General features: G+C 35.7%; 1 protein-coding gene across 8 annotated transcripts in view; it reads left to right on the top strand.

Annotated features, from left to right (window-relative positions):
• Nucleotides 1–13,906, top strand: part of Arhgap12 (Rho GTPase activating protein 12) — a 98,684-nt gene that overhangs the window by 54,036 nt on the left and 30,742 nt on the right. For 2 of the 8 annotated variants that reach the window (XM_042685938.1, XM_042685937.1), the window contains exons 4-7: nucleotides 410–673; nucleotides 7,885–8,025; nucleotides 9,824–9,904; nucleotides 11,492–11,617. In XM_042685938.1, coding sequence (XP_042541872.1) covers nucleotides 410–673; nucleotides 7,885–8,025; nucleotides 9,824–9,904; nucleotides 11,492–11,617 — 612 coding nt within the window. The remainder of the gene's footprint in view (nucleotides 1–409; nucleotides 674–7,884; nucleotides 8,026–9,823; nucleotides 9,905–11,491; nucleotides 11,618–13,906) is intronic. The other 6 variants (XM_042685939.1, XM_042685944.1, XM_042685941.1 and 3 more) reach the window with 5 other exon arrangements.

The following is a 13,906-nucleotide window of genomic DNA, read 5'->3' as shown; positions in this document are numbered from 1 at the left end:
GAGCCAGGTCTTGAATTAGAATCCACAACTTCTAGTTCAGTATGCTATACTTTGCATTCCATTTGAAATTTTTCTGTACTCATTTTCAAACTTTGAATGATAAATTTATTTTTCAGCATATATCCTTGTCATTTTTACTAATTTTTAAATTGATAGTCCTTCCTCTTAATTTTTTTTTTTTACTTTCATGTTTTTGTGTGTTTTCTTGTAGTGCTAATTATCAGTGTGGAGCATCTCACATGCTAGCCAAATACTTTCTTATAGACTTATACTCCCAGATCCTCTTAATGGTTTTTGTATATTTTAAAATGAGTTAGTATGCATATTTATAAATCTCTTCTTAAATATCATTTCAATTTTTAAATGTTACACAATTTTAAACATGAAATTTAAAACTTTTATTTCACAGGCAAATACACCTCCAAATCAAGGAAGGCCAGATTCTCCTGTTTATGCTAACCTACAAGAACTGAAAATATCTCAGTCTGCTCTTCCTCCACTTCCTGGGAGCCCAGCAATCCAGATTAATGGAGAATGGGAAACTCACAAAGATAGTTCAGGGCGTTGCTATTACTATAACCGAGGAACACAGGAAAGAACTTGGAAACCACCTCGATGGACTCGGGATGCAAGTATAAGCAAAGGAGATTTCCAGAGTTCAGGAGATCAAGAGGTATGGGTAATTAAGGATTCAACCAGTATGTTTCCCAATTTTGTCTCTTCATTACTCGGAAACAAAAGAATAAATGGTTTTATTTCTTGTTATTAGCATGGTAGAACACTTAAGCCTCTGAGATACTAAAAATTCTTTCAAAGCTTTATTAGTTTAAAGCCCTTCTAATCTCTTAACTAGTGGGAAGTAGCTAACATTGAGCTAACATTGTGCTTACTGTTTCTAGAACTGGAACAAAGTTGTCTATTGCCAATGCTTCCCTTTATATGTTAGAGGACACTAACTTATTATATAAGCTAGTGAAAAAGAAGGGAAATGTGTGTGACCTCGCCAGTTAAGTACAAAGCTGTTGAACTGATTTAAACAAATACGTTTATGTGTGAGAGGAGCTACCAAGCTCCTTCTCCTTTTTCTCTTGTGTCAGAGGCACAAGGATACCTTTTATTTATATTTCTACATAAAGGAACTAAGGATAATACCTTTGCTGCATTAGGTCATTCTGTAAGTGTGACAGTTCATTCTGAGATTACTGTTTTCTCTAACATGTTTATAACATTTCCTATGCTTTGTTTTTTGTTTTCATTTTCTCCCACATCCTCTCCAGGGTGATGTAGAGGATTTACTAGTTATATTTTGAGAAACACTTAATTTTGAGATCTGATGAAATGTCTTGGGAATGTGTAGGTTTCCAGGAAAAAGGTAGTAGGATTGGTGGAATGGAATGAAAACTTGCCATTTTATAAACTGGAGCCAACCCCTACACATACAAGTTACATGCTTTTCTTAGAGGAAGCATCTAGTGAGTGTAACTAAATGTGGAACTCCAGGAAAGTAGGAGCTGAAGAAGTCAGGTGACGTTTAATGTAACCTAAAAAAACTTTCCTGTGATAAATAACTCGCATCTTGTCCTGTTTTTCAGTTGGGTATTCATAGCTTTTGTTTGGCAATGACTTGTACCTTTTAATGTTCAAAAATGAGCATAAAAATAGAGACCTGGTTTCTGCTGACCTATAAGAAGTTAGGAAATTTTTGTTTCAATTTCTAGGACTAGAAAGATTTAAAATAAACTGCCCATGTATCATATAATACTAAAGTAAAATCTGATAATTTGGAAGAATTAGGGAAAAGTTTAAGTTAGAGAACAAGTTTAAACATACACAGAAACTTTAAGTATGTTTCTTAACTTTCTATTTTAGTAAGAGATGAAAGTGATTTGTCTGTCAGAGTCTTATCTTAAACTTCTAGTCTCTGCATCAATTATGTAACAATATTTCCCAAGTAGCTAGAGCACATCTTCTATCACTTCTTGGGAAACATTGCATATGGAAGATAAAATTGAGACCGTGTGTATGTGTATGAAAATGTCCTTGTTCTGCTGTCATATGTAATTGATCACAGGCCATCTGTGTTGGAAATAATTTCCCTCACAATTACAAAGCATTTTGAATTTGACTTGAATGAGATTCTGGGTTGGGGAATCTCCAATATTGGATCTTTTGGGTCTTCGCATTTGGACTAATTATAGTCTACATAGAAATTTTTAGCTCATCTGTCCAGAAGACAAAGTCTGTTGGGGTCTTAGTGTCAGCGTTCAATATGTAGATGTTGTGAAGTCTGTTAGTGTCTTAGCGTCAGCATTCATTTTGTAGATGGTTTCTTAGTTTCTACTATCTCTGGTACCCATGTCTCAGTTATGTCTTTTGTGTCACAACAGAGGGTATTACTGTTTTCACCTCTTCAGAGTATGTTTCACTCCATATTGCTGGGTAAGAGATGGGCACATACCTAATGTTATGTATTAAGAAGGGATCATGACAATTTCTACCCTCCTGATTTTAGCACACTCCTGCCTTCATCCTTCCTCCCCACCGTAGTTTCAGAGGTTCCTAATGCTAACAGTTTCTATTTGTGGATTTCTCTTTGTACAATTGCTGGCTTTCATTTGCCCTCACATTCCTTGGTAAAGATTCTGTTGTATTGGTAAAGATTCTGCTGTATGCTGCATGGGTAGTCGAGGTTTTGTTCATCTACTAACTCTTGTCTCCATTTGTGTCTCTCTGTTTTTGTTACATATTCTTAAGCATATATCACTATTCTTAATTTTCATGGCATTTGAAGGGGAATAGACATTCACATTTCTGTCTTAAACAGATAAACTTAGTATCTTAGTGGTTATGCTTGACTAGGCTCTAACCTAGAAACAAATATTGCTTGCAGGGTCATTTGGAAATGTTTGGGACTTTCTGATTTATCACATGGGGTGTACTATTGATATCTACTGTACAGTGGCAAAAGGTGCTGCTGAATCTCTGTAAAAGACAAAGGGTTGAGGCTGGGAAGGTGGCTCAGTGGTAGAGTGCTTGCCTTGCATGCATGAGGCCATGGGTTCAATTCCTCAGCACCACATAAGCAAAAAGAAAAAAAGCCAGAAGTGGCGCTGTGGCTCAAGTGGTAGAGCACTAGCCTTGAGCTGAAGAGCTGAGGGACAGCACCCAGGCCCAGAGTTCAGGCCCCACGACCGGACCAAAAAAAAAAAAAAAGACAAAGGGTTATCTGGCCTGACATGTCAACAGTGCTGCTGCCTTAGACATTTCAACATCTGTTTATTTCAAAGTCTAACATTTACTGGTTTATTTTGCTCTGTAAAGACTTGTAAGAACTATGTAAGTGGTTGTGTTACTGTTCTTATATATTTTATTTGTTTTTAGTCTCCTTGTACAAGATTACTCACTTTTTTTTTTTTTTTTTTTGGTCAGTCATGGGTCTTGAACTCTGGGCCTGGGCACTGTCCCTCAGCTCTTCAGCTCAAGGCTAGCACTCTACCACTTGAGCCACAGCACCACTTATGATTTTTCTGCTTATGTAGTGCTGAGGAATTGAACCTGGGCCTCATACATGCAAGGCAAGCACTCTACCACTGAGCCACCTTCCCAGCCCGATTACTCACTTTTAAAAAAAGATTTTTCCTTTTTATTATTAGATGTAAGTAGTTGTACAAAGGAGTTGCCATTTAATAAAGCAGTTTATGAATACACTGTGTCTTGATCAATGTCACCTTAATTTTACTTTCTCACATTTTTTTGTTCTCATATTTTCTTCTGTCTTAAGTGCATATGTTTAAATTCTTTACTGACTACTAGTTTTTGTTTCCTAACTTTCTATTAGTTTTTGTTTGGAACTTTATTTTTGGAGAAAATTTGTTACTGAACATAGAAGTTCAAATTTAATATTTACTTGTTTCATTTCTAATTCTAATGTTTTTTGGCTTTTATTATTAATGCTAAAAGTCCAGCTGGCATTCTAATTGTCTTTAATTTTTTTTGGGGGGGGGGGGTCTGGTCGTGGGGCCTAAACTTTGGGCCTGTCCCTCAGCTCTTCAGCTGAAGGCTAGCGCTCTACCACTTGAGCCACAGTGCCACTTCCGGCTTTTTTTCTTTTTGCTTATGTGGTGCTGGGGAATCGAACCCAGGGTCTCATGCATGCAAGGCAAGCGCTCTACCACTGAGCCACCTTCCCAGCCCAACTTTTTTTTTTTTAATTTTGAGACAAACTTTTGCCGTATAGTCTTGGCTATCTCCAAACTCACAATCCTCCTGCCTCACCTTCCTAAGTACTGAGATTACAGGTGTATACTTTTATACTTGGCTTGCTAGTGTCTTCTTTGCTGGTAGCTTTTAAGATCTGTGATTTCATATATGAGTGGGTGTTAGTATCTTTTCCATTGTTGTGACAGCTTTAGGAAATCTACCCAGTGGAGGAAAAAGTTTGTTTTGGTTCATAGTTTTTTAGGTCTGTCGTATCTGAGGCTGGGGTAAGGCAGAATATCATGACAGGAGAGGATGGCAGAGTAAAACTGATGGCTTCATGGTGGCCAGAAGGCAGAAAGGAAAGAGAAAGAGACCAGGGGCAAAATATAACAATAGAAGACACATCCACAGTGATCTACTGCCTCCAATTAGGCCCCATCTCTATTGATGAGGTTAATGTTGTCATGGTTTAGTCAACTTAGCACTATTAGCTGGTCCTAAGCCTTCAATACATGAGCTTAAAGGGCCATTTTCTTTGTCCTGATCATTACAAAATTTCAAAAAAAATCCTGCTGGAGTTTTGAATTTGAGTAGTTCTGTCTTTTAGCAGTTCTGGCAAGTTCTGAGGTTTTATAGCCTCTGCTCCATTTTCTCTTCTTCTAGAATTCTGTGCTTACTGTCTGTGTGTCTGTGTGCTTCATTTTTACTACCTACAGATCTCGCTCTGCTTATTATTTTTCACTTTTTAGTATCTACCTCTTTGAGCCCACAAAAATGTTGAAAGAATAGTACAGTGAACATCAGAATACCACATACAGATATCCTCAAAATAAATAAAGTATAATTTGTCTTGCAAAAAATACTGTACATAATGTATCTTTACTTACACTTGTTTCAGTTGCTAACATTTGACATTTACTTTCCCATCCTTCCTTGAGTTTACACACACACACACACACACACACACACACACACACACACACACACACACACGTAATTTGCTTCTGATTTAAAGAAAACAACGTATTTTATTTCTTAAGTATGAAGACAATCTTCAGCAAAGCTATACTAATGTTTAAAAAATTTATTATTGATATATTATTTAATATCTTACTTATAGTCAGTGTTTCTCATTTGCCAAGTAATATCCTTTATATTTTCTTGGAATGAAGAATCATATATTGCGTTTATTTATCATATCTCCCTTTAGTCTTGTGTTAGTTCAGTATATAAAGTTTCTGATTATACTACTTGTCTGTTGATTCTTGTTTATGGTGCTTTTGTTTCCTGTCTTTATATGTGTATGTGTGTTTTAATGTTGACATTTTATAAATGGCATGTCCTTAGTGAGCTGAAAATTGGTTCCTTCAGAAAAGAGTTGGCTTTTGTTTCTCTCTAGGGAAGCTAGTATTCCATGAATGTTTAGTTGTTTTTTCTTTTGTTTTTTGTTTTTTGCAGGCTACATAGGTAGTAGTATTTGTATTGTTATGAAGACTACCTTGTGGTCTTCTCCCAACCTCTCATTTTTTTCTCCTCAGTTATTGCAGAAAGATTGCTATGATTTGTCTAGTGTGAAATACAGGGTCAGCATTTGTTTGCAGCTCCCTCACAATAGTGAGTTTGATTTCTTGGTGGTGGTGGTAGTGGTGGTGGTCTCAGTTCAGATTTATGGGTTATCTTTTGAGACTCATGACAGTATTCCTGAGTCTGCCTCCACAATTTTCTTTTCATAACTTTAAGAACTGACATTCTACTTTGGGGTTTGGCAGGTATCTCCAAGCAAAAAGCAGGTCTTTTGTTTTTATTTCTTCTTCCTTTTGCGGTCTTAGGGCTTGAGCTCATCTGGCGTTCTTGCTCTGCTGATACTGACAAGTTACCCATGTCTCCAGCCTGAATTCTTGCTAGTTAATTGGATGACTGGCTTCAGATGGTAATCCTCCAGATCCCAGCCTTCAGAGTGGTCCCAGAATAGCTAGGATTGCATGCATGAGCCACCTGTGCCCAACAGAAACGGATCTCTTTTTAAATTGTACTTTGTGGATTCTTTTCTTTCTACTTAGTATTTACCTCTGAATGTTTTCTGACTAATCTCCTAATTACTGTTTTTTATAAAGTAACATTTTCAGCAGTTTTTCATCCTGCTGAGCAATTGGAATATAATTTTGTCATTCTCCCATATAGAATGTATGATAGCCACTGATATATCTGCTAAAGTACATTTGTTGCAGAATATATCCCAAAGTTACTATGCCAGTTCGCCTCTTGAATAGAGTTATGTGTACTGTAGAAACGTTATCATGGAGAATTCTTGCCAGTATGTTCTTAATTTTTATTTAACTGCATTAAACTGCTGTTTTCTAGCAGTAGATGTTATGATCTTAAAGCTGTTCCTGGTTTTGTAATATAGTAAAACATACAACGATACTTAAAGTTACTTTTCTTGGCAGTAGAAGTCATCTTATCAGACAAAAATAGTAACATTTTGATGAGTGCCTTGTCAATTACAAAGTTGTCTTTCTGAAAAACTTCTTTAGTGATTTTGTTAATTTAATTTTTACTAGTTAGATTGCCCCTTTTTCTTTTTGTAAAAGATTTTATTGTGATCTTACATGTTATATCAAATAAATAGATATCTCAATTTTGAGTTAGGTTGTCTATTTTTGAAAGTGTTATTATTGCAAAATACATGCAGCTTATTTCATATAGTACTACTGCAGTTTTTCTTTCCTGTTTGTTTTTGTAAACATCCTGTTAGGCTGTATATACTTTTATAAACACTGAGAATTTACTTACTGTCATGTTTCACAACTAATTATGGTGGTAGAAAATACAGTCTAATTCAGTAAGGTTTACTCACTGTACCAATCTAGTAAATAGTTGAATAACTGAAATTTAAATAGAGTATGAAAAAGCCACCAAAGTCATAAAATAGTGCCCTTTGCTTGTTAAGCACCATCAAAGTTTTTTTCAAGTTTTCTGTCATCTACTTTGTTCCTCTTCTTTGACTGGAAAATTTTTTATGCATACCTGTCTTATTTACATTCTGAATTTCTAATCTTTATATATCTGAATGTTCTCAGTACTTTGTTTGTTTTGAAATTTGACTTCCAGTCAACTTTAATCAGCATTTGGTTGAATAAATTAGGGTAACTTGCTAATAAATTAGAATATTAAGTACAGAGTTAAAAGCTAAATGTCTTTTCTATCCTCTTCTATGTACTTTAAAAATATATATTTATTTGCCATATTTGGTTTTGTACTTGTGATATACTAATGAACGAGAATTTATAAGAGGCTTAGTCTAGTGATGTTCCCTCATTTCCTTCATTGTTTACATATGGATATCTGTATACATACATACCCTTTAGTTTATAATGAGATTTCTCTTTGAAAGCAACATTAAATAAAAAGTAGCATTTTATCGTTCCTCTAACTAGAAAGCATGTTTACAGTCTTATTATGGTAATTGATTTGTAAGGTTGCATTAATATTAAGTAACTAACAGTTATTAACTTTATGTCCTGACTTACATTGTACTATTTAAAAATATCTATTTGTCTTGAGAATGAAATAGTCAAATACATGTCCTAGTACTGGCCAAGTAAATTCAGTCTCTTATATTTTTCACTTGCTGCATATTTATATTCAAAGAAGAAAAATCCTTATGTTTCTGACTATTTATAGCTTCTTTCATCAGAAGAAAACTACCACAGCATTTGTTACAGCCAGTCAGATAGTCAGTGTGGTTCTCCTCCAAGGGGTTGGTCAGAAGAGTTGGATGAACGTGGGCATACCTTATATACCAGTGACTATACTAATGAAAAGGTACTTTCTTTTTTTCTCATCTAGTATTACTTGGCAGAATCCTCTCATAAAATATAATTGTGTAATGAAGTTTTAGTAGTATTTAAAAACTCAGCCAGGTTGGTGGTGCATTCCTATAATCTCAGTACTCTGGAGGCTGAGGCAGGATTATTTTTAGTTCCAAGCTAACCTGAATGGCATAGTTCAAGGCCATCCTGCAATATACAGCAAGATAGCTACATGCATACATATATACATACATATATACACACATCCTGGTAATTCTACAGTCATGTGAATTGAAAACGCGAAAACTTAGTATAACTACTGACTCATGGTTTTACTTATTTATTTTGGGTTTTTTTTGGGTCCGGTCGTGGGGCCTGAACTCTGGGCCTGGGTGCTGTCCCTCAGCTCTTCAGCTCAAGGCTAGCGCTCTACCACTTGAGCCACAGCGCCACTTCCGGCTTTTTTCATTTTTGCTTATGTGGTGCTGAGGAATTGAACCCAGGGCCTCATGCATGCAAGGCAAGCGCTCTACCACTGAGCCACCTTCCCAGCCCTTGCCTATTTATTTTGATGGTGTTGAAGATGGAACCTATGACCTTGAACATGCGAGGCAAGTGCTAAACAATTTGTCTACCCCAGTCCTGGTTCATTATTGTAAACTGTTAAAATAGCAGTGACTTTTGTGATGATGACACATTTCAAATTAATCAGGGTATATTTGTGACATGTCATTTGTTGAAATTTATCCAATAAAAAAATATTTTCTGGAGGAAAGTTTTGAAAATTGTGTTTCCAACCTATTATGTGTGTCTTACTACCAGTACTCTTTTTTTCATTATCACCAAATTTCTGTAAAACTAAAGCACGAATCTAATGTTTTTGTGATTTAATTGGGTTGGAAGTGAATGTTGAAATTTTGTGTTACATATGGTATCATTTAAGAAGATAACTAGTTAATTTGCTAGTTTAGAGATTCTTGATGATAAATGGGAATAAACTTTCATTCTACTTCCTGCTTCAGTTATTTGACATTAAAAATATATATATAGAAGAGGTAGTTTTCAATTATAGCATAATGAAGGTAGATCATAGGTTGGTGGTAGTCTTTTTTTTTTTTTTTTGTACGTTTTTTATTGTAAAAATAGGTGGTACATAGTCTTTTCTCCATCATATAACCTGTGTTATACTGCATGAAGTTCTTTTATTTCTGTTATTTAATTGCATTAAGATACATTGATTGGCTAAGGGAAGTAATTCCGAGTTTGTAGAAAGCAGATTTAAGTTGTTATGTTTTATATTTGAAGATTGAGAAATAATTCCTCTTGCATTAATGTTTCAAGCTTGTCTTCAGGATAAAAGTGTATCTATGTTTTAGTATACATGTATATCTGTGCGTCTGGGTCCTGTGTTTCTTAGATGATGCTAGAATCACTGTCCTGAAATTAGGGAAAGAAAAATTCACAATAATATTAAGTACTATATTTTTTTTGACAAACTTAACTCTTTTTGGTGTTGTTATTATTGGTCGTGAGGCTTGAACTCAGGTCCTGGGCATTGTCCCTGAACTTCTTTGTGCTTCATGCTAGCACTTAACTATTTGAGCCATAGCACCACTCCCAGTTTTGGGCTAGTTTTGAACCGTGATCCTTAGATCTCAACCTCCTGAGTAGCTAGGATTATAGGTGTGAACAATTGGCTTGTTGTGATAAGTAGAATAATAAAATTTATAAGAACAGTATATAATATATCTGGTAGTAGCAACTTAAATTTACTTTTTTTTAAATAAAAAAATAACATTTTGCTTTTATAGTGGCTCAAGCATGTTGATGATCAAGGCAGACAATATTACTACAGTGCGGATGGATCTCGATCAGAATGGGAATTGCCAAAGGTAAGCTTTAACATTGAACTTGTATTTAAGGTAATTTATGAAATAATATCTCCATCTATCCATTCTGTTTCTGGCACAGAATGTTTTTGGTGGCCTTTAAATATCGTCCTTGTTTAGTCTAGAAATGGTCCCTTGGTGAACTTCTTTCTTAAGATTGCTTTTTGTCAAAAAAAAAACAAAAAAACCAAACACCTAAATTAGAAAACAAACACTACCTATCTATGATTGCCTAACTTTAGCAAATTTTGTGAAGGCAAGGGGAGTATCAGCTTTGAGAAACAATTGGAGAGGCTCCTGTGGATTGATTTTGGAGAAAGAAAAAAAACGCTACATATTGTGGAGACAAAAATGTAGCAAGAGGGACTGGGAAGGTGGCTCAGTGGTAGAGCGCTTGCCTTGCATGCATGAGGCCCTAGGTTCCATTCCTCAGCACCACATAAGCAGAAAAAAAAAAGCCAGAAGTGGCACTGTGGCTCAAATGGTAGAGTGCTAGCCTTTAGCTGAAGAGCTGAGGGACAGCGCCCAGGCCTAGAGTTCAGGCCCCACAACTGGACCTTCCCTGTCCCCCCCAAAAAAATATAACAAGACTTTTTAGATATTAAAACATGACTGAAATGCAGCTGTGTTGAGATATATCCAAAGTCATTACAAGTTAAGAGTTTAAGGGTGAAGGGAGTTGTTGTTAGGTCCTTGTAGTTTTAGAAAAGGAATGTTACCTGTCAAAAAGAAGATTTCTAAAAAAATATTTTTTATATTGTTTATATAAGATAGCATATTTCTCTCAAGGTGTTAACACTTCCCAAATGTTTTTTTCTTGGTAATCTATTTGGCATTTCAAATTCTTTTTTTTTTTGTCGGCCGTGGGGCTTGAACTCTGGGCCTGGGCGCTGTCCCTCAGCTCTTCAGCTCAAGGCGAGCGCTCTACCACTTGAGCTACAGCGCCACTTCCAGGCATTTCAAGTTCTTACATCATTTAGTAAACTACTGACTTTCTTAAGTTTATTTGCATTCTTTTGGGAGGGGCTGTGGTTATCTTGTACACAATTGATGCATTCAGAATTGACCATTAGAACTAGTGTCACTTGGGAAAAACAAGTAATAGTATGCTTGAGCTTTAAGTGAAAACAAAGATAAATTCTAAAACCCAGCAACACACAAATATAAGGATACTTTAAGTATGTAATCATTAAAGACTTATACCAAAAATTAAATTCATGTAGATTTTAGAAGTATATTCACTGTTACAAAATATTTGTTCACTGAACGTATTTATAAATTATGATAGTTGTTATTTATGGAGAACATACTGCCAGACAATATTGATAGATTTTAGACTTTGTTTACTCTGTGGAGCAATGCTATGAAGAGATGTTTCTGTTATCTCTATTTTTCATTTGATGAAAGATAATACTACTGGGTCTCTCTGTCCCTAAAGTCTGTGATCTTTTGGGTTTTGTCACAATGCTGGTCAAAGATAAGAAAAACCAGAAAATTCATGGTGGTGTCATATGATCAGCCTTACCTAAAAATCATTTAGATTCCGTATTTGTTTCTATTATTTATAAAGTATATATATTTTTTCTTCAGTATAATGCTTCATCCCAGCAGCAAAGAGACATAATTAAAAGTAGAAGTCTGGACAGGCGGCTGCAAGAACCAATAGTGCTAACAAAGTGGAGACATAGCACCATTGTATTGGACACCAACGACAAGGTAGGGCTTTTAGGGAAAAAACTATTGAGAATTTCAAAACATTTTTTGTGCATTATACAGTGAATTATAATCATTGAAGGAATATCTCATTTATGTGTAATGTTGCTTTTATTAAATATGATTCTTTGCTAAATAATTTGATTTTGTACCAATTAACTTTTCTTTTTCTTAGTACTGGTGTTTGAAATCAGGACCTTGTGCTTAGGCAGGGACTCTACTACTGAGTTATACCTCCATCCCTTTTTGTATTGATTATTTTTGAGATAGGGTCTTACTTCTTGCCCAGGTGACCACCTGGGCCATGATCTACCTGCTTTAGGCTTCGTATCATGGATAGGGTGACAAGTACTTGCCACCACACTCAAATTCTTTACATTGAGATGGAGTCTCCTGAACTTCTCTACCTGGCCTGGCCTCAAACAGCATTGCTCTCATCTCCAGTCTCCTGCATAGCTAGAATTACAGGTGTGAGCTACTGGGGCCTGGTTTAATGATGAAATTATATGTATAATGAAGTTACTTATCTCCTTAATTAAAGTGCATATCTTAGTGATTACTGTTTTATGTGTTTAACATCAATTTATCATGTAGTTGGTTTGGGCTTTGAGGTTTTTTTTACTTTTTGCACAATGGACTTAATTTATCTGTGGTTTAATGATACCTTCATGTGATAGATTTGGACATAGTAGATGATAAATTCTTTTATTCTACCTGATTTTAAAGCTACCTTTGTTATCTTTTGTCTGTCTTCAAAGCTACTTTTGTTATCCTTTGTCTTCAATCTTGGGGAAGTTTCAAAGTAAAGACATTTAATACATTTTGTTTTGTTTCTCTAAATATTCTGCACACAGTGCTTCTTTTATTAGTTTGAGAAATGATGTCCTCTCTAGAGTTTATGTAGTGGATGAATTTTGATGCACATAGTAAAAGGGCTGTTTCAAAACATTGCTTAGGAGAAGTACAACTTTATGATCTGGCTTTACTTTTGAGATGAGGTGGGTATGTACTGAGCATCAAGGATAATGTTAAAATTTGAATGTGAAATAGTGGTAGCATCCCCAAAATGAAATAAAGCCAGTGGATTGACTCAAGTGAGTGAAAAGCTCTAACTTCACAAAATAGCACCACAAAATAAATACTTGTTATTGGCACACACACACACACGCATGCACGCACGCACCCATGCACCCACACACGCTCCTTTGCTCGCAGTGGGTTTTTCGGGGTTTGAGCTCAGCGCCTGGCGCTGTCCCCTGAACTTTTTTTTTCACTTAATGCTAGCACTGTACCACTTCAGCCACAGCTCTACTTCCAGCTTTTAGATCGTTAATAAGTGATAATAGTATCAGGGACTTTCCTGCCCGTGCTGGCTTTGAATTGTGATCCTCAGATCTCAGCCTCTTGCATAACTAGGATTACAGGCATGAGCCACCAGCTCCTGGTTCCCCCTCACAATTTTGTATTGCAGTTTTTCTTTGTGCCTGGATACTTTCAATTGGTTATTTAAAGCAAGTGTGATGTTTTGTTAGTACAAATGACTACATATTAGTCTTTGTATATTTAAAGTCTAAAATCTGAGTGTGTTTATAAGCTGAGTTTAAAGAACAGCAATGAAAGCAGACCAATTTCTAGCTTTTATTTTGAAGGATGTTACACAGTTGAATGTAGACAGCATACTAAAGGAATGGCATTTTGGAGTTACTGTTGAAGATAATGGTTGGAAATACTGAAATTACTCTAGGCAGATAAAATTTCTATAGAAAGTGTTAAATAGAAAAATTCAACTCTAGGAATCAGATTGCAACACTGGGTATTAGAAAGCTTGTAAATATCTTACATGACAAAAGCCTAATTACCTCCATTGTGAAAGTAGTAAGAACTCCTAGCAAGCCTAAGGCTCAAGTTCAAACCCTGTCCTGCCAAAAAATAAAAAGAAAGCGAAATATACCACTAGAACAAAGAATATTTTGGTGGTCTGTTCTTAAAGTATTAGTACCCTCCTCCCCTTTTTGGTGCCAGTCCAGGTGTTTAAGCTTAAAGCTTTCAAACATTGACTCAGCTTTCTTGCTCATAGCTGGTACTCTACCACCTGAGCCCTGCCTCCTCAGTCTGATATTTTAGTGGTGGTTAGTTAAAGGTAGAGTCTCAGACTTTTTTTTTCCTGGACTGGCTTTGAACTGTGATCCTCCAAATTTCAGCCTCTGAGCAGCTAAGATTACAGGGATGAGCTACCAGTACTTGCTGTTTTGATATTTCTTAATTGTCCCAGAATTCCAAGAATATATTTGC

The sequence above is a fragment of the Dipodomys spectabilis genome, unplaced genomic scaffold (genome assembly GCF_019054845.1).
Source record: "Dipodomys spectabilis isolate Male_0828 unplaced genomic scaffold, ASM1905484v1 ptg000096l, whole genome shotgun sequence".
Classification (NCBI taxonomy): domain Eukaryota; kingdom Metazoa; phylum Chordata; class Mammalia; order Rodentia; family Heteromyidae; genus Dipodomys; species Dipodomys spectabilis.
This window is presented reverse-complemented; position numbering and strand designations above follow the sequence as displayed.